Raw genomic sequence first — 26,139 nt, forward strand, 5'->3', positions numbered from 1 at the left:
TCCGCAAGCTGACGCTCTATCCGCTGAGCCAAACCAGCTAGGGCTTCACCAACCTTTTGATGAAACATCTTGCATTTATGACATGCTGGAATTAACCTCCAGCAGTGAATTCCAGGAAAAAATAAGCCAGATCTCTGCCTGAGGAATCCACAGCTTAGTAGAGGAAAACAAACAACAACTAAGTGCAAAAAGTATCAGTTACAGGTCTCAAATCCTTGCAGGAAACGGGGAGATATATGGTTAGATTGGCCAGGTGCTTTGGGGGGAGGGGGACAAGAAAGTTGTCGGAGGAGAGTATGGTATGTGTGTTTTTCTAACAGCTTTAAAAATTTCTTAACTTTACTGGGGTGACATTGGTTATTTTTTCAATTTATTTTAATTAAATTCATTGGGGTGACACCTAACAGCTTTTTTTGCGATATAATTCACATACCGTACAATTCACCCATTTAAGTGTACAATTTAGTGGTTTTTAATACATTCCGAGTTATGCAACCATCATCACCATCAATTTTAGAACATTTCATCCCCCCCAAAAAATCCCATAATCTTTAGTCATCACCCTCTAACATGCCCCCCTTCAGCCCTAGAGCAACCACTAATCTACTTTCTGTACCTATCAATTTTTCTATTCTGGACATTTCATGTAGATCTTTTGTGACTGACTTCTTTCACTTAGCATAATGTTTTTATGGTTCAAACATGTAGCATGTATGAGTACTTCATTTCTTTTTATGGCTAAGTAATATTCCTTTGCGTGGATATACCACATTTTTAAATCGTTTTATCATCAGTTGCTGGACACTTGGGTTGTTTACATTTTTTTATTATGAATAATGCTGCTGTTGATTTTTGTGTACATATATGTTTTTATTTCTCTTGGGAATCAAATGCGAACATTTTAGTGTGGCTAGAACTAACTGGAATTTCAGGGTCATGTGATTTATTACTCTCTGTTTGAAGAACTGCTAGACTATTTTCCAAAGTGGCTGCACTGTTGTATATTCCCACCAGCAATGTATGAGGGTTCCAGTTTCTCCACATCTTGCCTGCACTTGTTATTGTTTGCCCTTTTGGTTATAGTCATCTTAGTGGGTGAGAAGTGGTATCTCCTTGTGGTTTTATTTGCATTTCTCTGATATTGAGCCGTTTTCATGTGTTTATTGGCTATTGGTATATTTTTGGAGAAAATTCTATTCAGATCTTTTGCCTATTTTTAAATTGAGTTACCTTTTATTATTGAGTTTTAAGAGTTCTTTTTATACTAGATACAAATCCACTATCAGATACATGATTAGCAATTATTTTTTCCCATTGAGTGGGTTGCTTTCATTTTCTTGATGGTGTACTTTTAGGGAGAAACGTTTTTAATTTTGATGCAGTCCAGTTTATTTTTTTCTTTTGTTGCATCTTCTTTTGGTTCATATTTAAATAATCATTGCCAAATCCAAGATCATGAAGATTTATGACTATGTTTTCAAGTTTTATAGTATTTGCACTTACATTTAGTACTTAATCCATTTTGAGTTAATTTTTGTATACATTGTTAAGTAGAAGTCCAGTTTCATGTGGATATGCAGTTAGTTGTCCCAGCACCATTTGTTGAAAAACTATTCTTTTTACATTGAATTGCTTTGACACCCTTGTCAAAATTCAGTTGAATATAAATGAGAGAGTTTATTCCTGGAATCTCAGTTCTGTTCCATTGATATACATATATTGATATATACAGAGTGTGGCAAAGTAGGTTTACAGTTTTTTGTATAGAAAATATACAATAATTAATAAACAATCCTATATAATAAAAGGGTAATATGCAAATTGACCCTCCTGGTGGAATGACCAGAATGACCGCTGGACCAGTCACTGCAGGCCTAAGGACCATACCTGCACATGAATTTTGTGCACTGGACCTCTAATAAAAGAATAAACTGTTTCACATACTTAAAACTGTACACCTACTTTTTGCCTCACTCTGTAAGTGTATATGTGTGTGTATGTGTGTGTGTGTATGTGTACATGTTGCTATCTCTGTGGCAAAGCAGAATCTTTCAGAATTTGAGAATGAGGGAAAAATGTATTCTTTTTGTTTTCACAATATATTTCATATGTAAATTGACCCTAACGGCAGAATGACCAGAATGACCGCTGGACCAGTCACTATGGGGCTCACTGACCACCTCTTGGGCCCTTTCCCCTGGCAGCAGGCTCCGATTGCCTGATAGTGAACGGGGTACCAGGATTGGGTGGCGGGGGACACCAGCGGCGCCAGGCCAAGGCCCCAGCCCAGTGGGCCGCCCCACACACAGAGAGCGACCTGTGGCGGGGGCGGGGCCAGCAAGTGGGTGGGAACAGCCAACTCCTTGGTCCCTTCCCCCCGCCTTATGCCAGTACTGCAGTCTTAATTACTGTAACTTTGTAGTAAGTTTTGAGATTGTGAATTCAACTTTGTTCTCTTTCAAGATTGATTTCTGAGTCCTATGACCCATCATTTCCATATAAAATTTAGAATCAGCTTGTCAATTTTTACAAAAAAAAGAGAAGAAAAAGAAAAATCCAACTGGGATTTTAATAGATTGTGTTGAATCTATAGATCAATTTGGAGAGTACTGCCATCTTAACAATATCAAGGCTTTCCATCTGTGAGCAAAAATTTCTTTTTTTAAAATAATGTATTGTATTGATTTTTTACAGAGAGGAAGGGAGAGGAATAGAGAGCTAGAAACATCAATGAGAGAGAAACATTGATCAGCTGCCTCTTGCACACTCCCCACTAGGGATGTGCCCGCAACCAAGGTACATGCCCCCGACTGGAATCGAACCTGGGACCCTTGAGTCTGCAGGCCGCAGCTCTATCCACTAAGCCAAACCGGTTAGGGCAAAAATTTCTTTTTATTGAAGTCTTTAATTGCTTTCAAAGAAGTTTGTAATTTTCAGTGTTTAAATCTTACTTTGTTAAATATATTTCTAAGTATTCCTTTTTATGTTATTATAAATTGAATTAATTTTATTTTAGATTGTTTGCTAGTGTATAGAAATACAATTCATTTTTGTGTATTAATACTGTATCCTGCAACCTTGCTGAATTATTGGCTCTAAAACACAATCGTGTCATCTGCAAATAGAGATAGTTTTACTTTTCTTTCCAATCTGCATGCCTTTTATTTCTTTCTCTTGCTTAACTGCCCAGGCTAGAACCTCTAGTATAATGTTGAATAGAAGTGCTGTGGGTTTTTTGAAGATGCCCTTTATCGGATTGAGGAAGTTCCCTTCTATTTCTAGTTTGTTGAGTGTTTTTATTATGAAGGGATGTTGAATTATATAAATGCTTTTTCTAGGTCAATTGAGATGATTGTGGGGTTTTTGTCCTTCATTCTGTTGACATAATGTATTACATGATTTATTTTTGGATATTAAATCAACTTTGCATTCTTTATCTAATTGAAGTGGGATCTCTTAAAGTGTTTTTATCATCCAGAGTAAGAAGGGCATTCCAATCAGAGGGAACATGAGAAAAAAAATCCAGAACCTTGAAATAGCTTTAGAATTGTAAGAGACGAGACAGAAATTGGAAGGGCCAAACTGAAGATTTTTTTTCTGTCATACTTTAGGAGTTTATATTTTACTCTAAAGGTAGAGGAGGCCATTGTAAGTTTGCTACTAAGTAGGAGACATCTAGTCTGGTTTTGGAAAAGATGCCCTGGCAGCAGCATAGAGGCTGCATTATGAGGATTTCTTCAGGAAGAGGATTGTTGCAGGATTCCAGTGGAGACATCCTGAGCTTCATTAAGCTGGTCAGTTAGGATACTCATGACAACTGACAGAAAGTTCAGTTGTCCTCTTAAAACAGAAAGGGAATTTATTGTCTTGCAAATGAGAAGACTGTATTAGAACTGGCCTCCCGTGTTGTTTGATCCAGAGATTCACAATCTCATCAGGGCTCCAGCTCTGATTTTTCTGTGTCCTTTTTACTTCTGGGCTCCTTCTCAAGTTGGTTCTATTCTCTGACTGTTCTCTCAGGATAGCAACAATGGTGCCACCGTTCCAGACATCACCCTGTCTATTCAGGGAACGAGTGTGTCTTCTCTTTTAAATTCTTCCTTCAGTCCCACCTCACTCTTACTCTCCAGGAGTTCCAACTAACATATCCACCCATTTTGATGGCTTGAATTAAGTTATTTTCAGTGTTTGGGTGGGAAGAATATGCTGATTAACTACTCTGAAGTTGAGAGTGATTGCCAAAGGGAAATAGGGGTATGAGAGGAAGAGGAGTAAGTTGAACAGGGGAGGCGATCAGCAGTGGGTAGGAGAACAATTTTAAGAGACATTTTTAAATAGGAGTGGAAGGTGAGGGAGAAGGAGGCACCTTGGATTATTCTCAGGTCATTGTTTAGGTGAATAAATAGATGGTGATGCCCTTCACCAAAACAGGAATGAAGGAAAGATAGATTTGAGGGGAAAGATGGTGAGTTCAGGAAATTGAGGACTAGTATCATGTCCCCTTCTTCAGTCTGTTTTCTTACTTTGACATCTCAAGCTCCCTCTTCCACTCCTCATGTGACATATATGATGACATAGTTGCAAGTATCTCAACATAGCTGCTTAGAAAGTAAATAACAGCATGTGTAAACCAATTAGCTCATGGAAGAGCAGCCTATTGCCTCTTTTTAAAATCCTATACGTAATGCATCCTGGGGGGTTGCTTTAGAGTTTTGGCATTTTTACTTGCTGATCTTCCTGTATATTAGAATCCTAAGGTTTTTTTTAAAAATAGATTTTTGTTTATTTTATGCTGTTTACTTGATGTTTTGGAACCAAATATATACTTGATAGTCTTCCCTGTTGCATTTTACCTGTTTAAATTTGGTCTATAATTGTGGCCTCTTGAAGTTATTTCAGAGCGTTCATTTTTCCATTCAGTGTATTTATTTGCCATCTCTCTCAGCTCTATGCCATTCTTGATTTTTAAAAAAATCTTTTGTTTAGGATATTTTCAAACCTAAGCAAAAGTAGAGTGAGTAGTAAAATGAATCCACATTACCCTGCTTCAACAGCTGTCATTTTGTGTCATGGGCATCTCCACCTACTTTTCCCCCATACACTCGATTATTTTAAAGCAAATCCCCGACATTGGATTATTTTATCCTTAAGTACTAAAGGATATAGCATACATCTCTAAAAATACAAATTCTTTTTGAAACATAGCCACAGTACCATTATCACACATAAAAATAAATAATTCCATAATGTTATTAAATATCCAGTTGGTGTTCAAATTTCTCTCACTACTTCATTATATTTTTTTCACAATTTCACCCTTAATTATGATCAGCATGTCTTTTTGATAGATCATGCAATTATTTTCTTAATGTATCAGTCATTTGAAACTGCTGTTAGGATTGCACCTTTTGTGAAGAGTTAGTTATTCCACCAGTTTGATCATTTGATTATTTTACTCCACATTACTGTCTGATTTAGACTTTGATCTGCCTGCTTCCTCCCTTCCCTCTTCAGTCCGTCCTCAGCAAGGCAGCCATATTGATCCTGTCAAAGCCTAAGTCTCTCTCCTCCACAATACCCTCCAGTGGCTTCTGGCTCACTCAGATGAAAAGACAAAATCTGTACATGACCTAAAAGGCCCTAGTTAATCCTCTTTGCCATTTCTTTCTATGTTTCCTGCTTTCTCACTTTGCTTTGACCACACTGGCCTCCTCCTTGCTGTTCTTTAACATGCCAGGCATGCTCCCACTTCAGGGAATTTGCATTTGCTGTTTTCTCTTGGCCTGAAATGCTATTTTTTTAAAATATCCATCTGCCTTTCCTCCATCTTTTATTAGGCCTTCACTTGAATGATATCTCCTGAGCCTTCTCTGGCCACTTGAGCTGAAATCTACCCCCAACATGTACTATCTCCTTAGCCTGCTTATTTCTTTTCTCCTTAGTATTTATCACTATCTTGTTTATTATCTCTTTTCTTACTTACGAAGGAAGTTCTACGTGGCCAGGGATTTTTGTTTTGTTCACTGCTGTATCTCCAGTTTTAGACCATGGCTGCACATAGTAGACAATAAATATTTACTAATGAATGAAAGAATGAGTAAATTGAGTGCATTAATGAATGCTGGCTCCTAGGGATTATGGCTTCCTCTATTAGCATTTGTAAGCCATTACCTTTTTACTGTTATTATTATATTCTTTATGGCTACATAAATTATTATGCATGCATGTGTGGACTATTATGAATCCAGTAAATTATATGAATGAGTTTTAAATGATAGGGGAAAATTATATGCTATACGTAAAAAGTAAAGATGTACTCACTATGTATTTACCAGAAAGAAATAGGTCAACATTTTAACGGTGGTTATTTCTGGATGAAATATGGGTGGTTGTTATCCTTTACACTTTTTTGTACTTTCTCAATTTCCCATAGGTATGCATTTCTTTTCTAATAAGGAAAAAAAAATACCTTTTTTCCCTCCTACATCCACTCCATCATAAAATGGAAAAATCAGTTTTAGAATCTAACCTACTCACTTCTCTGTAGTTGAAAAGTCCATCCTTCACTTTCTACATTTTTGCAAACTGGAACAGTAGTTATCTATCTCTACTCTTTCAAGATTTCTCTTTTTATTGATATAATTTCTTAATTTTTTTTTTAGTTCAGTGACCTTATTTGTAAGTGTTCTCAATCTTATTGGTAGAAATTATTTAGTGAATAGACTTGAATTTATTCTCTTCACCCATCTGGGACTTCATTTTATTTTTTTTTCCATTAGGATTATTAATTCTCTTCCATTTAACACAAAATTTACTCCTTTTGATAGAGAATATGGAAGCAAAATAAAGGTTAAGAAATTCTGCTCACTTAGCATTACATTTTATTATCAGGCAAGTTGCTGTTTGCTCTAAAAATACCCTTTTGCTACCCTTTTTGTATTCTAATTTATTTTGGACCTTGGCCTCCTCCTGTGGTTCTTCTAAGTCTTGCTACTCTTTCTTGCTGATTGCTTTTGTGTCTTTCTGTTCATCTTTCTTCTGTTCTTTTATTTTTTAAATTTTATTACTTTTAATCATATTTTATTTTTCAGTTATGGATGCCATATACTATTTATTAGTTTCGGGTGCACACCCCAGTGATTAGACATATACATCCTGATAAATCTTGTACCCATCTTACACCATACATAGTCATTAGAATATTATTGACTGTACTCCCTATGCTGTACTTTACATCCCCATGACTAATCTGTAACAACCAGTTTCTACTTCTTAATCCCTTCACCTTTTTCACCCAACCCCTCAAACCTCCCTCCCATCTGGCAACTGTCAACATGTTCTCTGTATCTATGAATCTGTTTCTGTTCTGCTTGTTCATTTATTTTATTTTTTAGGTTTAATTGTTGATTGATATGTTTATTGCCATTTTATTGTTCATATTTTTATCTTTCTCCTCCTTGTCTCCTCCTCCTTCTTCATCTTTTTAAAGAAGACCCTTTAATATCTCATGTAATACTGGTTTGGTGGTAATGAACTCCCTTAGCTTTTTCTTGTCTGGGAAGCTCTTTAAATGTCCTTTGATACTAAATGGTAACTTTGCTTTTGGTCATTTCTTACCTACAAAGTTTCTGTTGAGAAATCAGCTGATATTCTTATGGTGAGAACTCCCTTATAAGTAACTAAATGCTTTTCTCTTGCTGCTTTTAAGATTCTCTCTTTGTCTTTAACCTTTAGCATTTTAATAATGATGCATCTTGGTGTGGGCCTCTTTGGGTTCATCTTGTTTGGGACTCTCTGCATTTCCTGAACTTGTATGTCTGTTTCCTTCACCAGGTTTGGGAAGTTTTCAGACATTTTTTCACATAGGTTTTCAATTTCTTGCTCTCTCTCTTCTTCCAGTACCCTCATGATCTGAATGTTAGTATGCTTGAAGTTGTCCCAGAGGCTCCTTACGCTATCTTCATTTTTTAAATTATTTTTTCCTTTTTGCTGTTCTGATTTGGGTATTTTTGCTTTCTTATATTCCAAATCACTGATTTGATTCTTGACTTCATCTACTCTACTGATTTCATGTAAATTATTCTTCATTTTGGACTGTTGTTTTTTATTGTTATGGTTTCTGTGTCCTTTTTCATGCTGTTGAAGTTCTCACTAAAATTCCTTGAAGCTCTCACTAAGTTCCTTGAACATTCTTATATCAATTGTTTTGAACTCTGTATCTAGTAGTTTGCTTGCCTTCATTTCACTTAGTTCTTTCTTTCTCTGGAGATTTCTCCTGTTCTTTCACTTGGGACCTGTTTCATTGTCTCTGCATTTTGGCTGCTTTCCTGTGGTTGTTTCTATGTATCAGGTACAGATGCTACGTCTCCCAGACTTGGTAAAGTGGCCTTCTGTAGTAGGTGTCCTGTAGGGCCCAGTGGCACAGCCTCCCAGTCACCTGAACTGGGCACTTCAGGTGTGCCCCTTTGTGGGCTCTGTGCACTGTCCTGTTGTGTTGAGCCTTGATTGCTATTGGCATCTCTGGGAGGGATTGACCCTCAGACCAATTGGCTTTGAGGACCAGCTGTGACTATAGCAGAGGAGCTGCTGTTGGGATTGACTCTGTAGAACAGGACTTGCTTCAGTAGGACTTTGGTGCTCACCCAGCCCGCCTCTTGAGTGTGTAGCTCATGGAGTTGGTAAGGTTGTTATATGGTCTGAAGCTGTCTACCCGGAGCCTCCCAGGAGGTGCAAGATCAGCCACTGCTTGTCTCCTGCCTGGGGCCACTAAGCACAAGCTACAGAGTGATCTGCAGATGACTGCTACTTGTGCTGGGCTTGGGGGTGCCCAGCAGAGGCCAAGCTGCGAACCAAGGCTGGCTGCTGCTAGTGCTGGTCCTGGAGCCACTTAGCAAGAGTTACAGGCTATGTAGGGGTCAGATGCTGCTTGATGAAAGATTTTAGGAAAGTCAGAAGCATGAAGCAAGAGAGGCCATTTGCATGGAAAAACCATTTGAAATGGCTTGGGTGGTGGGGCAGGATTTCAGGGAATCACCAGAGTGGGGCAAACAGTGTGAGTCCGGTTGATGGAGACTCAGATGTGGTGCCCTCCTGCTGACTCTATTCTTTTAGAAGAACTCCCTGCACATCTGCTTCTTCCCTTTGCTTTTCCTACCTGCTTGACAATTTTTGGAATGCCCAAACAAATGTATTTAAAGAGCTTTCCTTTTAGAGAGTCTCATGCCATGGAACTGTGTGTCTGTTTTCAGAACTTCCTAGAGCCTATGCCATACAACCTCTACTTCGTTGTCACAAATACTAAGTTGGCCTCCTTTCTTTTTCCTATGATTCTCCTTTCATTTCACCAACCAATTTCTTCTTTGGCCAGAGTAGCAATTCCCCTTCTTTTACCTTATGTATCTGTGGAACATGAAATGTCAGCACACTAGGTCAGGAACTTTTCAGTTGCCCCAGTGTCACCTGATTAAGCCTTTGAATGGGTGACAGGGTTGTTGAAGCCCTCCAAGATGACAGTATACTGCTTCTGTGTTAGAGTCGGCTTCAGGGGGATCCTATCCACCACCTCCACTTGGAGCTCCCCCAATAATGTCATATCTGGCATCTCTTCTGCTGACCTTGCTTGCCCATGTTTTCCAATGAGTGTTTCACTTTGAATGCTTATAAATAGGGTTCCTTACCAGCCCTTTCCCAGTAGCCCTGTTTCTCTAGAATAGTTCAGACTCTTTTGCTGCCATGTTCTTCTCAAGTGAGTTGTGCCCACTGAATCTTGGCAAAACACCAAGACCTAAATGTGTAGAGCACTTTGATCAGTCACCCTAACTGCCATTTTCTATTCTCAAATGGTGAAATCAAGAACACTAAAAATAATGAAATAAAATAACTGTTTTTAGTCTTAAGAGTGTCTGGGCTGAGTCTTGAGATTGCAGTGTAGGCCAACAGGCACAGTGTAAGACATCCAGATCAGTTGAACAATGTGTACAGTGTGTAAGACCAGAGCATGTCCTGTAGGGCCCCAAGCATAAAGTAAATACTACACGTTTATTCAAGAAGTTCTTAGTTTGTCCTCCAGCCACCGAGCAACAGGAATACACCTGTATTTGACAAGTTGGGTTTAGTACTTGTTGTGGCCAGGGAGAAGGCATGCCATGGAGAAGCATACGTTATCTCAGTAAGAGAGTGCTTGAAAAGCATTATTGGATTTGGGCTTGTAGCAGGTGATTTAGAACAGTGGTTGCCAACCTTTTGGACCACCAGTGGTCCGCGGACCACTGGTTGGCACTCGCTGCTCTGAAGGTTTCCTTAAACCAGGGGTCGCCAACCTTTCAGACCTTGCAGACAACCAGTGGTCCGGTCCACAGTTGGCAACTGCTGATTTAGAGGAAGGTTTAAGGATGTGGGGCTTTGTGATGCTGTCAGGAAGTGGGAAAAGTTTATCTAAAGCAGTGGTTCTCAACCTTACTAATGCCGCAACCTTTTAATACAGTTCCTCATGTTGTGGTGACCCCCAACCATAAAATTATTTTCGTTGCTACTTCATAACTGTAATTTTGCTACTGTTATGAATCATAATGTAAATATCTGATATGCAGGATGTATTTAGGCGACCCCTGTGAAAGGGTCGTTCGCCCCCCAAAGGGGTCGCAACCCACAGGTTGAGAACTGCTGAAAAGGGAGGGCAGACTAGAGAAAGACTGCAACTGTAAATGGTAAAGAAGCAGCAGTCACTTACTATCCAGGAGTGGGGGCTGTTTGATATTTGGCTGGGACAGTGTTCATGTTTTGTCTATTCAAGCAGGTTACTGAGTAGTCATTTTTTTTTTGTCTTGATCTACTGTGGACACATAATGGCCTGTCTGACGTTGGTGCCCTCAAATTGCTTATTTAACAGGAAAACACCAAGACCTAAATGTGAGTGCCAGATCAGTTTATAGCAACACCAGGGCCAAGCTGATAGTACCAGGGCAGCTTCTGAGTGCCACAGGCTGCTTTTCTTTCTCTCAGATATGATTTGTAAGTTCAGTCAGCACTAAATAAAATTGGGTAGAAATTATGCTTAGTGGAAGACCTTACCTATTCTGTTTCCCAATCCATTTACATAGAGGGTATAGGGCACATGAATATAACTCTTGAATAAAGCCAGGTGTGATTGGGGCAATAAAAGAGGTTTGAGAAGTGAATTCTAAGTACATGGGGAGAAGATGCTTTGGGGTGAGGGAAATGGCCTGCGCCTTGAAAAATAGGCTGGATTTAGATTGTGTGGAGTTGGAGAGAGAAGCAAAACCAGTGGAATACAAGGGCTTAGAGGCAAGATCACGGGTTTACTCAAAGCATGGTGAGGAACCTAGTTAGGCTGAGTCAGGAGTATGTAATGGGAAAGAAGTGTGAAGAGGGACTTTTGGATTAGATTATGGAATTCAGGGGGTTTTTTTGGAATTCTGTTTGTAGGGAGGGAACAATCAGAACTTGTTAAACACCTACTGTGTTTGCTGGGTGCTTGGAATATGTTAAATCTATAATCCTGTAACAATGCTGAGAAGTAGCTATTATTATTTGTATTTTACAGATAATGAAAATGAGCTCTAGAAAGGTTCAGGATCTTAACTAATAACTCTGACTGAAAAGATGGTACTCATTTTACTTCACTTTGTTGCCTCCTGTTTAATATGCCCAGTTGTCGTCAGTGGGAACCATTGAAAGCTTTGATCAGAAATAGGCAAGTCCAGTTAGAATTATGCTTCAGGAAGTTTACTCTGGTAACAAAACAGTAATAGTTAACATGTATAGAGTACATGGACCTTACCCTATACAACTTAGGTACATATATATCTTTTTTTTGGTAATATCTAGGATGAATGGAGGGAAGAAGCTGATGAAAGATGAAGAAAGATCTGGTTAAGTTAGCAGAAAACATCAAAGCAGTGGTAAGCAAAGTAGAGTTAAGAGGGGAATGTAAGAAGAGGCCCTTAGAGACGAGTGATGAGGAAACAGCTGTTGTCCCAGGCTCCACTTAAGTAATACTGAATTAAATATGGCCTCTAGAACGTCCTCAGTATTTAGAAAGAAGCTCACATAACTTACGGAACTAGCCCATTAAGATCTTTCTTGAACTGTGTAATCAGAAATAAAAACACATTCAGTTCTTTATTGATTTATTTGCCCTGAGAATGAAATGCTGCAGATGGTTTAATGTTGCTTTCAGAAAGCTCTTTTGTTAACAGGCTAGAGTTTTCGTTTTTGTTTTGAGCAGCAGGGATGGTTATTAACAATGGAAAGTAGAGCTTCGCTCTGTAAAATCCATTAAGTTTTTAGTCAAGCTTAAATGACATGCTAAGTGAAGTATTAATAATTAAGTAAACCTATATATGGAGAAAGCTTTCAATAAACAATTAGGATTTAGTTGGGTCCCATTTTAGGGAATGCTTAAGTACATTTAGCGATAGTGAAAACAGCTGTTTTCTATTTTGGAGATTCTGCATTATTAATGTTCTATTATCTTTAATGTTCTGATCTCTTTAGTTTTCTAAAGCATATTTTAAAAAAATACCACAAATCTTGTAATGTAGCTATAAAGTAGAATGTTTGGAATAGTGAAAAATAGAAAATAAGCTAAATGTTAATCAGCTGGAAGGGGGATAAATAAATTGTGACATGGAAATGGAAGGAGCGATGCTTTGAGTGAATGAACTAGAGTTACATATGTCAACATGGGGCATTTCTAGACCAAAATATTGATCCCCATCCAGAAAAAAAAGTTGCAGAAGTATGAATATAGTATCTACACTAATAAAAAGTAAATATGCAAATTGACTGTGCCTTCATGGCACCCACAAGCCAATCAGACGTGGGTATGCAAATTAACCCAACAAAGATGGCAGGTTAATTTGCATACATGGGCGCTGAGTGGCCAGGGATGAGGTGGGATGCTTGTGTGGTTGCCATGGCGACGAGCAGGCATTTGGCACCACCCCAGCCACTCTGGGCAGCGTGGGAAGGCAGAACGGCAGCTCTGGGCAGGAACAAAGGCAGAAAGGCGCCTCTGGGCTGGAGTGAAGGCAGTGCCTGCAGCCCGGGGAAGGAAGGCTCATTCTTGCATGCATTTTCATGCATCGGGCCTCTAGTGATACCATAATACAAAGGTTTTTAAATTGTGGTAAAATATACATAACATAAAAATTTTTACCATTGAATGCACAGTTCAGTGGCATTAGGTACATTCACATTGTTATACAGCCATCACTACTATCCAGTCATAATATAAAGGTTTAAAATCGTCAAGATAATGTTGTATATTGTTATGGATGCATGCTTACATAGTAAAGTCTAAAAGTACACCTAAGCCCTGACTGGGTAGCTCATTTGGTTGGAGCGTCATCCTGATACACCAAGCTTGTGAGTTTAATCCCGGCTCAGGGCACATGTTAAGGCTCAAATAGTGAATGCATGAATAAGTAAAGTGACAAATTGATATCTCTCCTTCTCAAAATAAATAGAAATTTAAAAAATAAAATAAAAGCACACCTAATAATCACCAAATTCAGAGTTGTGGCTATCTTAGAGAGAGTACATGGTAAGTAGATATATAAGTGCTTATATATTATTTATACTTTTTTGTACACTTGGAGTATTTCATTAAAATTGTTTTAATCAACTAGACATTTTTAAATGTTTTATAGTCATGGACTTTTTAAACATTCTGGGCTCTTAAGTTCTGGGAAACATGGTGTCACCAAGACCCAAGAGTTGAGGTTGCTCCCTGTTGAGAAGAGTTAACTTTACAAAAAGAAAAATCTCTTCCAAATTGAACATTCTGACTTGAGCCTGCCATTTCAGGTATACCCTTGGTCACAGGTGGTAGAGGTTATATATAGGTCTCAAGCTTAAAGATCTGAGAGAACGACTCTACAAAGAAAAGAAATACAGGAGAAGAACAGGTTTTGGAAGGTGACAATGAGTTTCATTTGAGAAGATAGACATATAAACATTGTTTTCTATTCTTTTTCAGCTCCTCTTTGAATCCACTCTACATTTTCTTTCTTAATCATGTTGTTCTATTTCTTGACACATCATGATTCAGTCAGTGTTGCTTTTTGAAATCCTATAATGTACTTCCTTCCTTACACCCTTTCCTCATTCATTAACTCAAGACAGTTCTAACAGTCTGAGCTGTACAGAGGTGGCATGAGTGTCCTGGGGGAAGTACTGAGTTTCCTGTTGGAGGGGATTCAGCAAATTCAAGACCACCACTTAAGGGAAGTAAGGATGTGGAACACAGGTGGTTAGACTAGATGACTTTAAAAAATAGCTTTGTTGAAATATAATTCACATACCATGCAATTTACCTATTAAAGTGTACAGTTGGTGATTTTTAATAAAGTCACAGGGTTGTGCAACCATCTCCACAATCAATTTCAGAACATTTTATCATTCTCCCCCCACCAGCCCTAAGAAACCACTAATCTAGTTCCTGTCTCTATAGGTTTGCCTATTCTGGACTCTTCATATTAATGGAATCATATAATACGTGGTCTTGTGTGACTGGGGTTTATTTTTTTCATGTAGCATAATGTTTTCAAAGTTCGCCCATATTGTAGCATTATCATACTTCCTTTCTTTTTATGGCCAAATAATATTTTAGTATATGGATATACATATTTTGTTTATCCATTTGTCATTTGATGGACATCTGGTTATTTTAAGTAATGCTGCTATGAATATTTGTGTACAAGTTTTTGTGTGAGCATATTCAGGCAACCATCAATTTGTTTTCTGCATCTGTGAGTCTGTATGTATTTCGTTTGTTCATTTCTTTTTGTCCTTTAGATTCCACAGATAAGTGAAATCATATGGTATTTGTCTTTGACTTATTTCACTTAGCATAATACCCTCTAGGTCCATCCATGCTGTTGCAAATTGTAAGATTTCATTTTTTTAAGATTTTTAAATTGATTTTTAGAGAGAGAAGAAGGGAGAGGAAGAGAAAGAGAGAAACATCCATCATCTGCCTCCTGCACATCCCCTACCCGAGATCAAGCTGGAAACCTGGGCTTGTGCCCTGACCAGGAATCAAACTGTCAACCTTTTGGTGCACAGGATGATGCCCAACCAACTGAGCCATACCAATCAGAGCAGGTTCATTCTTTTTGATGGTCAAGTCATATCCCATTGTGTATATGTATCACATCTTCCTTATCCACTTATCTATTAATGGACACTTGAGTTACTTTCATACCTTGGCTATTGTAAATAATGCCACAATGAACATAGGGTGCTTATATCTTTTTAGATTAGTGTTTTGGGTTTCTTTGTATATGCTAGTATATACCCAGAAGTGGAATTGCTGGGTCATAAAGCAGTACCATTTTTTATTTTTTGAGGAACCTCCCATACTGTTTTCCATAGTGGCTGTACCCATCTGCATTCCCACCAACAGGGCACAAGGGTTCCCTTTTATCCACATCCATGCCAAAACTTGTTTGTTGATTTATTGATAATAGCCATTCTGAAAGTTGTGTAGGTGATATCTCATTGTGGTTTTAATTTGCATTTCTCTGATGATTTAGTGATGTTGAGCATTAATATGTCTCTTGGATATCTGTATACCTTCCTTGGAAAAGTATTCCAGTCCTCTGCCCATTTTTTAATTGGGTTGTTAGGTTTTTTTGGTGTTGAGTTGTATGAGTTCTTTATAAATTTTGGATATTAACCCCTTATGAGATGTTTCATTGGTAAATACCTTCTCCCATGCAGTAGGTTGTCTTTTCATTTAGTTATTTCCTTTGCTATGCAAAAACTTTTTAGTTTGATATAGTCCCGTTTGTTTATTTTTTCTTTTGTTTCCCTTGCCCAAGGACATATTTCTCAATACGTTTATTATCTATCTTTTTTATTATAGCATCCTAGTGGGTATAAAGTGGTATCTCATTGTGGGTTTAATATACATTTCTGTGATGGCTGGTGATGTTGAACATCTTTGCATGTGCTTATTGGCCTTTTATATATTTTGGAGAAATGTCCATTAAGAGCCGTTGACCATTTTTAAATAGGTTATTATTGTTGAGTGGTAAGAGTTCTTAATATATTTTGGGTATTAGACTTTTATCAGATATATGATTTGCAAATATTTTCTCCCGTTTAATGGGTTGTCTTAAGTTCCTTGATGGTGTCCTTTGTAGCCCACAAGTTTTACAATTTGATGATATCCAGTTTACCTATTTTCTTTGGCTGCTTATGCTTGGTGTCATATCTAAAAAACTATTGTCTAATCCAGGGGTCCTCAAACTTTTTAAACGGGGGGCCAGTTCACTGTCCCTCAGACCGTTGGAGGGCCGGACTATAGTTTAAAAAAAAACTATGAACAAATTCCTATGCACACTGCACATATCTTATTTTGAAGTAAAAAAACAGAATGGGAACAAATACAATATTTAAAATGAAGAACAAGTAAAGTTAAATCAACAAACTTACCAGTATTTCAATGGGAACTATGGGCCTGCTTTTGGCTAATGAGATGGTCAATGTCCGGTTCCATATTTGTCACTGCTGGTGGTAACAAGTGATGCAAGTGTGCATCAGTTAGTCTAGATCTGGTTGGAGATTTCAGATGTTTCATTCTGGAAAAAGGCTCTCCTAACTTCAAAAAAAGGCCCTACTATCTGCAAAATTAAAAAAAAAAAATAGACCTCCTAACTTCAAAAAAAAATAAATCCTAACTTGTTCTTACTTCAGTCCTCAGGCAGCAGCAGGCTCTGCACAGGGAAGCTTGTGACTTGTCAGATCACACCCGAGACTGAGAGGAGGAGTCGAGAGACAGAGAGAAGGAGGGGAGTCAGAGAGTGCGGAGCACACATTCCACACATGCGCACTGCGGGCCCGGGATGAGTCGTCTGCTAAGCAACAGGCAGCAGTGGCAAAAACACCTGGCCGGCCAGATAAATGTTTTCAGTGGGCCGCATGTGGCCCGCGGGCCGTAGTTTGAGGACCCCTGGTCTAATCCAAGTTCATGATGGTTTATATCAGTTTCCTTCTAAGAGTTTTGTAATTTTAGCTCTTAGATTGAGGTTTTTAATCCATTTTGAGTTCATTTTTAAATTTAATATGGTGTGAATGAATTAGTGGCCTAACTTCATCCTTTTGTGTGTGGATAATTGGTTGTCCCCATACCATTTATTAAAAAAGACTGGATACCCTTTTTTAAAGTTTATTTTTCAGTAACAGTCACATTTAACATTATTTTGTACTAGTTTCAGGTGCATAGCATAGTGGTTAGACAATCATTTACTTGACAAAGTGTCCCCCCTCCCCCGACATTTCTAGTACCCACCTGGCACCATACATAGTTACTACAATACTAGTGTCCTGGTGCACGGATTCATGAACATTGAAAGGAAATTAATTAGAAGAAATATTTTAATATCACTATTCGCCCTTTCTCTACAATAGAAGTATCAACCAAATTCACGATCGACAATGACAGATTGAAACACATACAATTGGTGCCAGCGAGAGCTTTATATGTATAATAATAAAAATATAACATGCTAATTAGACTGGAGGTCCTTCCAGACAGCTTTCTGGACCAGACAAAGCCTGGGCTGCCAGGGAAACCTGGGTCCCGGGTGCCAAAGGGAAGCCAGTGCTGGAAGCCGGGGGAAACGGTGAATGAAAAGAAAATAGGATTCTACTAAGTCTCTATCTACCTACTCCAGGGCTTTTGTTAGGATCAAATGAGATGAGGCACATGAAAATGCTTCACAAACATTGGGTTGAAGTGTAAAATGTTTGTACCTGGCTATAAAGCAAGTTGTGTTCCTGGTCTGAAGAAACTCCAAGGAGGCTCGTCACTAGGGAAGTGAAGCTGGGCATCTATAAGATCATCACAGTAAACATTCTCACACATGTTTATAAAGTCTAACATTCAAATTGGGTTATAGAAAGCCTTAATTGAGAATTTCTCTGGAATTTATGCACCAGAGTGGGATCACTGGATCATATAGACATACTTAAAGCCAGATCACTTAGCAGAATGGCTGTGTCAATTTACACTCACCACACAGCACATAAGAGTTCTTGCGTCCTGACATCTTTGTCAATCTTTACACTTACCCACCATTCTAATTTTTTTCCTCTGACAGGTAGGAGGGCTATCTCATTTATATTTTTCTATAATACATTATTTATATTTTACTCAGTGGTTTTACTTTGGTCATCTTTTAATGTATTATTTTTTTATTTTTAAAAATCTTTTAAGCTTTTCTTTCTGTGAGTTCCCATTTTTCTCTTGGGGTCCTTGTGATGTTCATATTTAATTGTAGAAATTTCTTGTCTATTCTAGTATTTTAATCCCTTGTCAATTTTAGATGTTGCAAAAGCTTTTCCTTGTCATCTATCTTAACTCTGTTCATGGTATTCTTTATTGAACAGAAACCTATAATTGTGTTGAATGTAAAGTTTTTCACTGCACAGTTTGTATTTTTAGAGTCTGGTTTATGGAGTCTTTCTGCTCTCTAGTGTTCTCTGCTTTATGATTTTATCTCCCTGTGGTTTTACCACACAAGCCTGTTTACATGGCCTTTTGAAGAGATGTCTTTCCTTTCTCACCTCTGGCTCTCAGGAGATTTGGCAGTTGATGTTAATGTTTGGCTGCTTCTGATGGAGGAAAATAAATGCAAGAAAACTGATACACTACCCTTTCTGTAAGCCCTGCTCTCACTCACAGGGAAGAACTCCTTTCACTCTGTTTGTACTACATGAATCCTGCCTGTTCAGCTACGGCTGCCTAGAAAGGGATGCATACCTACACTAGCTGAGTATTCATCTTCCTTCAGGAATTTGGAATTAGGTCCACTCTCTGCTGGCCTCTTGAAAGACATGCAAATGAGGGGTTTTGGGATAACCATCTTCTCCCATGTTCCTAGAGAAGCTAAAGAAATGGTCTGCAGAGAAAGAATGAAGAAAATATTCACAGAGAAATAGAAAAAACAAACAAACCTTGAGGCCCATGGAGAGGGAGAAAGATGAGAGAGACTGTGAGAGTAGCTGTCCTACATCCTGATGGCTTTCCAGTTTCTAGTTCTATTCTCTTCTGAGACCAGATTGCATCATCTGTGCTAGTTAGGGGTGGTTAACTGCTATAACATACTCCAAAGTATACAGTGGCCCTAACCCACTGGAAGTTATTTCTAAGTTGGTGGAAGGCTCTGTACCACACAGGTGTCTAGGAGTCCAAGTTGATGGAGGTTCTGCCGTTTTCATGGTCACATGACTTCCAAGGTTTCCTTAGGTGCCAGCATCCAGCTGAAGGGAAATGAACTTGGAGTTTAATACATGGGAAGTTGTATAGGCCAGGCCTTGAACTAGCTCATATCCCTCGCATTCCCTTGGCTGGAACTCAGTCACGTGGCCACATTAACCATATGGTAAACTGAAAACTGTCTAGCTGTGGACCTGAAAGGAAGGGAAAAATGGGTTTGGTGAACAGCTAGAGATTGCCACATCATATTATCGGTGTGATGCCTCTGTGTCCTTATAACCAAGTTCCCGTTTTTTCTTAGACTTGTTTGAGTTGGCTTCTATTATTTGTACCTCAATGCATTAGGTGTTTTCATAACAGCCATATTTAAACTAGTAGAAGAAATAAAGACTGATGAATTTATTTTCTCAGGAAAACTGGGCCGATTTCCACCTATGATGCATCATCACCAAGCACCCTTAGATGGCCAGACCCCTACAGCTCGCACCCAGAGGTCTCACCTTGCAGAGGCCTTTGCAAAGGCCAAAGGATCAGGTGGAGGCACTGGAGGAGGAGGAGGAGGAAGTGGAAGAGGCCTGATGGGGCAAATTATTCCAATCTATGGCTTTGGGATATTTTTATACATACTGTACATTCTATTTAAGGTAAGTGAAATCATCTTGATCCGATTATATCAATGACAATCTAATATTATCGTAATAAAAATCATTGTCAGTATTCAAACCCTTTACAGTTCATAACCCTTTTTCAAATCTAGCATCTCTTTAAACCTTGCCTCCTCTTCATAAGGTATTTAAGGTAGGTGTTATCCTATCCTAAGTTTTACAGATGAGAAAATCTTCACTCAGAGCTTAAATGATTTCTCCAAAATTCACAACTGAAACTGCAGAACCAGGACTTGAGCCGGGATCTTCGACTTGCTAATCCAGTTAGCAATAAAGTTCAAAGCCCTTGACTGGACATATTTGCAAGCTGAAAAGGCATAAAGCTGCTCTAAGAAGAGCTTTGTTGTTAGGATTGGCTCAGGGGTTTTCAGGAGCCACTGTGAGGCCAGGTGATGACTATACCAACAACACTTTGTCCTTCTTCTCCCTGGAGTAGGAGGTGCTGTTTTTTAACATCGTCTTCAGAAATTCTTCTCAAACAGAACTGCCATATCCTGAAACTAAGCCTGATATTTCTTAGTTCTGGGGAGACATGGTTTGGATCCTTTATAAGTAGACTGCTAATTTAAGTTCCACCTCCAGCCCAGCTTTGGCAGGCCATGGGCCTCGCTGGGGGAAGAGTTTTACTTTGCCCTTCTCACTAGAGGAAGAGGCAAGCTCCTCCTAGCCCAGAAATTCTGCAGACAGCCTGAGGTGAGTGTTAGGTGAGCATGGCCAAGGCAGATGACCGGTAGAGAGAGATTTTTTCCGTGTGCCTTGCTAATATTTTACTTGGAAAGCTATTGTTTTTTGTTTTTATTGTTGTTTTTGTTTTGCTTTGGTTTTTTTTTTTTAGATATTTATCTAAAATTTGCTATTCAAGTGGATTTCTGACTTAATTTTTGTCTCCCAGCCTTTTTCTTTTTTCACTTAATATGAGGGGTTCCGTAACTTTGAGGTTCTGAGCTGCTGTTGATGTGCTGTACCTCCTTCACTTCTCAGCTTTCAAAGGGGAAAACTGCAGCGGACCGGAAATGCTCTACCGCCACGACTGGAGACACCTACAGGAAAATTAGTAAGTGCCCCTTTCAGAATGGTCACAAGTCTGACTGAGTCAGACAGCTCTAATGCAGCCAGATGGACAATCTGGGTATGTCCTAAAAGCATTTCTCAAAAGTTGTCCCAAATTAAGCTGATGCCATTTTTTACCTTAGCTCTGAGAGTTCCTGAAAGTTTCCATATTGACGTTGGCTTTAAAGGGAAAGATAGTTACAAAAAGTACAAAACTACGAGTTCACTTTTTTATGTTAGTAAATTAATATTTCACATTTGGAATGTGTTCCTTCTCATGTCCAGACTTCAGAATATTGGTAGCAAATATCCTCCTTATTTCACAGAGAGAAAAAGCAAGGCAGAGATCAAGTCATTGCCAGAGTCAGTTATTAGATCCAGGGACAGAATTTAACTCTTCTGGCTCTTGAAACATGATCATCAAATGTTCACTACCAACTAGAATATTCTGTGCTCTCTGGGGAAATGCAATGTATATGGCATAGCTCTCCCTCTAAGAATTTATAGTCTAGGATGGATGTTAGGAAAAATAACTTGTCCAAAGTTGACTACCTAGACAGAATGGATCTGATAAAAGCCTTATAAGGAAATCATGTCTAGCTGGGTGTCTGTGGAGGAGGCCTGCCAGCTAGAGGGGATGGCTTGGGTGAGACAGCCTGGCATAGGGCAGCTGTGGGGAAGAAGGTCTCAAGAGTAGGGAAGTTAAGCCATATTGTTGAAGGTCTTTGAGGCCAGATTGCTTTATCCAGTGGATCTTGAAGCCTCATCAGAGGTTTTTAAAACAAAGACATCAGCCAAATGAGGTGAGGCTGGACCACAGAAGCATCTGCCCTCAGCCATTATTGCTTTCTGTATTTATTCCGCATTCTCTATGGAAATAAATATTTCAGTCACACTCTGCATCCTTTTTAGAAATCTTAAATATTCAGGGACTTCTTTAAGAAAGATGCTGTGTTCTTAATTGAGATAATGTTTAACAGTGATGGTAAATGCATCAGTAAAATAATTTTTAAAAGATTTGTGGACTCTTTAAATTCGAGTAGCAAATTCTTTATCCTGTCACATAATCATTTAAAACAGTAAGAAGTAAATAAAATGAATTCCTGAGAGCAGCTGTTATATCAGCTCCTTATCCTTCAATTTCAAATCATGCAGGAAATAAAAATAACTTAAGCATTTATGTAGCACAGTCCTCCACTTTATAGATGTTAACTGCATGAATAAGAATGTGGTCCAGAAGTATTAAAAGGCCTTTGAAACACTACGTCTGCAGTAACCCTTTGAATACATCTGGGTAGAGGATAGCACTGGGTATGACACAGAAAAACTAGGTTATCTACATAATGAACGTCATTTTGTTTTCCTACTGCCTTAACGTTCATTTCATGTACTGATGAGTGATTTATTTTTTCTGTTCTACTTTTAGGGTCTTAACGTTAGTGGAGAAAACTACTTCTGGGAGGCAGGGCTACACCATTTTACTCCATATGACTGGGACAGAAAATCTTGGGCAGAGAGGTCTCAAGATTTCCTCTATTGAGGAAGCATGAAATTTAAACTGTTACTTCTGGATAGGTTTTTAACCTCATGTGCAGGTGAACTAGTGCTCATTTCACTTAGTTTTCTAAAGTACCTTCTATGTTTCGTACTTTACCCTTGAGCATCATTTAGGTTAGAATAGCCAAGTATGGCAGCAACCTAAGTGTCCATGGATAGCTAGATGAATGGATCAAGATGTGGTACATATATACAATGGAATATTACACAGCCACAACACAGAATGAAATCTTGCCATTTGAGATAACATGGATGGACCTAGAGGGTGTTATGCTAAGTGAAATAAGTCAGACAGAGCAAGACAAATAACTATATATAGACTAGAGGCCCAGTGCACGAAATTCATGAGAAGGAGCGGCTGCCTGCCGGGGCCTCCCTCCCTTCCCCTGGCCGGCCCTGCCCATTGGTTGAACTCCCAGACAACCTCCCAGTGGAGGGGAAAATTTGGATACTATGCTTTTATTATATTGGATTTCACTTATATGTGGAATATAAAAAACAAAGCAAATGAACAAACAATGCAAAACAGAAACAGTTTCATAGACATAGAGAAAAAAACTGATGATTTCCAGAGGGGAAGGGGCTAGGAAAAAGGAAGAAAAGGTAAAGGTGAATAAGAGGTACAAAATTCTAGTTATAAAATAAAAAAAGTAATGGGGATGTAATGTATAGCATAAGGAATACAGTCAATAATATACTTACCTGGTATAATGACAGAATGGTGATCACTTCGTTGGGTATGTTAATGTAGAATAACAACATTACACACTTGAAACTAATATAATGTATATATTAACTGTATTTTAATTTAAAAAAAAAAAAACAGGAAAAAAGGGTATGTTTATCTTCTTCATTTCTTCTTGAGTGACTCTAGGGGTATGTTTTTCAGTCCTAGGTATTTTCTTAGCTGGTCCTACTGTATTTCTGTGCGTAAGAGTGATTTGTTCATCACTCACTAAACATGTATCCTTTAGATCTTGGCGCCCAAACCGCAGCACCTTTGTATCCTGATTGGATTAGCTGGAGAAACTCTTAAGTCTCTTCCCTGAGCCCCAGGACCAGCCTGCATTACGTAGAGTGTCACAGCCAGCCATGTCTCAGAAAAGAGCTTAGGGAGTTGTGTGTGATGATTCTTAGATCAATGCTTGTTTTTCAGCCAATTTTGAGCTTGTTCAACTGCAAGAAAAACTCAAGGAGACAGAGGAAGCCATGGAAAAATTAATTAATAGAGTGGGACCTAATGGTGAAAGGTAGGTTTTCAGAACTCAGACTATTTCCCATTTAGAGAATCAATTCAAGATTTTTCTCTTCTTTGATTTCTGGACCACTTACTTTAATTTTATATAGTTGTCAGCTTATTTGTCATTTGTATGTTACTTCTCACGAAACATTTCCATTTTCATGCTATTAAGCAATCTCCGTTTTCAAGAGCATTTGTTCAGTGTTATGCACATTATTGAGAGTGAGTGTGAAGGTCAGGGTGAAGCCTTTCCACCTCTCACCTCCCCTGCAAGGGTGGCCATGTGGTCCCTGGCCAATCACCACACCATCTCCTTGGCTGCAGTGATTGATGGATTCAGTGGTATATACAGGACCCAAGTTGGGCCAAGTGGACTTTTGCCTAAAACTGGATCTTGAACCCAGTGGAACCTGATCTGGAAGCTTTTCATATTCACTCACCCTGGCAGCAGTCCCTAAGAGATTATCCTTTTGCTCCTGCTCCCTAAACCCTAGAGCTGCTCTGCCTCCCACCTTCCTGAATCCTGGATCTTCAGCAATTCTTCTCATATTGTGAGCTACCCCACATTCTCCCAACAAATTCTGCTCCCTCCTCCAAAATCTGCTCCCTCCTCCAAATACAAGGAGCCAGTTTATTGGAAGATTGGTTGCTTGTAACCAAGGAATCCTGATACAGCCTGTGGTTTCTTTTTTTCCTCCATGAAGTTCCTTAATTTGGCCCAACTAGGACCTGGGTTGGAAGGGTGAATTTAAGGTCAACTTCGATGTAGTGGCAAGGCCTCCAAGGGGATAACGAATAATGAGACTGGCTTTGTGTGAAAAGTCAAGAGCAGGTGTAGAGTTTGGACATGATCTGCGTAGAGGTGGTGGTTTAATCTGATACTGGGTCAGCTTTCTGAGGCCATTTGTAAAAGTAGAGAAATGAGGGCCATAGGATTGAGTCTTCATGACAACCATGTTTCAGGAATTGGGAGGAGGAAAGTGAGCCATGATCAGAGGTAAGAAGAATGGTTAAAGAAATGGGAGGAATACATGTCTCAATAGACAAGGGAGAGGGCATTTCAAGAGGATGGTCCACAGTACAGAGAAGTTAAGAAGAATGAAATGTGAGAAAAAGACTTTTGGACTTGAGAGTAAAGTGGTCATTGATGATGCAAATTTTGGTAAAATGACAGAATGGAAGCCAGATTTCAGGAAGGTGGAGAAAATGGACTGTGAGGAAACAGGGAGCAACCAAACACATGAGCACTTAACAGTGTTCACGGCACTTGCCTATACAGTCGTAGTTACCACTGCCTTCCAGGAGTAAACCAAGGTGAGACAACAAGGAATCTCTGAAAATCTTCGTTGTGGTAAATTCAGAAGGTGTAAGGTGGGCCATGATGAATTGCCTAATGCATGACATGGGCAATATTAATAGACCTGTTCAGAAATGAAAGAAATGCTTTAGTTTGGAATTCTCTGAGAAAGCTGCTCTTGTCTGTTTCTGCCTTTGCTAGCCATTCCTCTTTTATTTAAGGTTCTGGTTTTTCATTAGTTAAGAGACAGAATCCAGCCCTAGCCAGTTTGGCTCAGTGGATAGAGTGTTAGCCCTCGGACTGAAGGGTCCCAGGTTCAATTCCAGCCGAGGGCACGTACCTTGGTTGCAGGCTCGATCTCTGGCTCTGATGAGGGCTCCTGTGGGAGGCAGTCAATCGATGTGTCTCTCTTACATCGATGTTCCTCTCTCTCTCCCCCTCCTTTCCACTCTCTCTAAAAATCAGTGGGAAAATATCCTCAGGTGAGGATTAACAAACAAAAAGAGAAACAATCCAGGCTGAATCAAAATACATTGAGTACAGTCCAGAGAAGTAGCATGTGCAGCCAACAGCAAGAGCTTTGTGATGAGCACACAGGCTCTTGTAAGTGGGAGTGACCTGGATGCCCCAGAAGCCCCCCCCCCCAAAGTGGTCATTGTAAGAATTGGGGGTTATGTAAAGCAGATGAGCAGTTGTGGCGAGTCAAGCTCCTGAACTGATGCGGTCTAAGAGACCCAATACATGTGGCTGAATGTAGAACAGACAAGCTTCTTCAGTTCAGGCTGTGAGGCCATTCGTGTGGAAGAAGTGGAGCCCTGGTGTTGTTTTCCTCCCACTGAGGGCTGCAGAAATGCACCTTTATTGGCCTCAGTTACCACCTTCACATTGGAGGGAGGAAACAGTTCTTTTTCCTTATTGGTCATTAAGGCTAAAGTTTGTTAGGCTGAGCATAACAAGGAATGCTGGCTCCCACTGGCTGATTAGAAACATAGAGGACACCTCCATGGGTATTATTTTTCCTTCGTTAGTGTTATGCTGATTTTTAATGCTTTGGGTTTTTAAGAAAAGAAGCAGCCTCGGT

General features: G+C 39.1%; 1 protein-coding gene across 1 annotated transcript in view; it reads left to right on the forward strand.

The window, feature by feature from the left end:
* Nucleotides 1–26,139, forward strand: part of RIC3 (RIC3 acetylcholine receptor chaperone) — a 33,998-nt gene that overhangs the window by 2,495 nt on the left and 5,364 nt on the right. Inside the window, exons 2-4 of the mRNA XM_006763492.2 lie at nt 19,661–19,893; nt 20,896–20,968; nt 23,678–23,771. Of these exons, the coding sequence (XP_006763555.1) occupies nt 19,661–19,893; nt 20,896–20,968; nt 23,678–23,771 (400 nt within the window). The remainder of the gene's footprint in view (nt 1–19,660; nt 19,894–20,895; nt 20,969–23,677; nt 23,772–26,139) is intronic.

Source organism: Myotis davidii, unplaced genomic scaffold (assembly GCF_000327345.1).
Source record: "Myotis davidii unplaced genomic scaffold, ASM32734v1 scaffold118, whole genome shotgun sequence".
NCBI classification, from domain to species: domain Eukaryota; kingdom Metazoa; phylum Chordata; class Mammalia; order Chiroptera; family Vespertilionidae; genus Myotis; species Myotis davidii.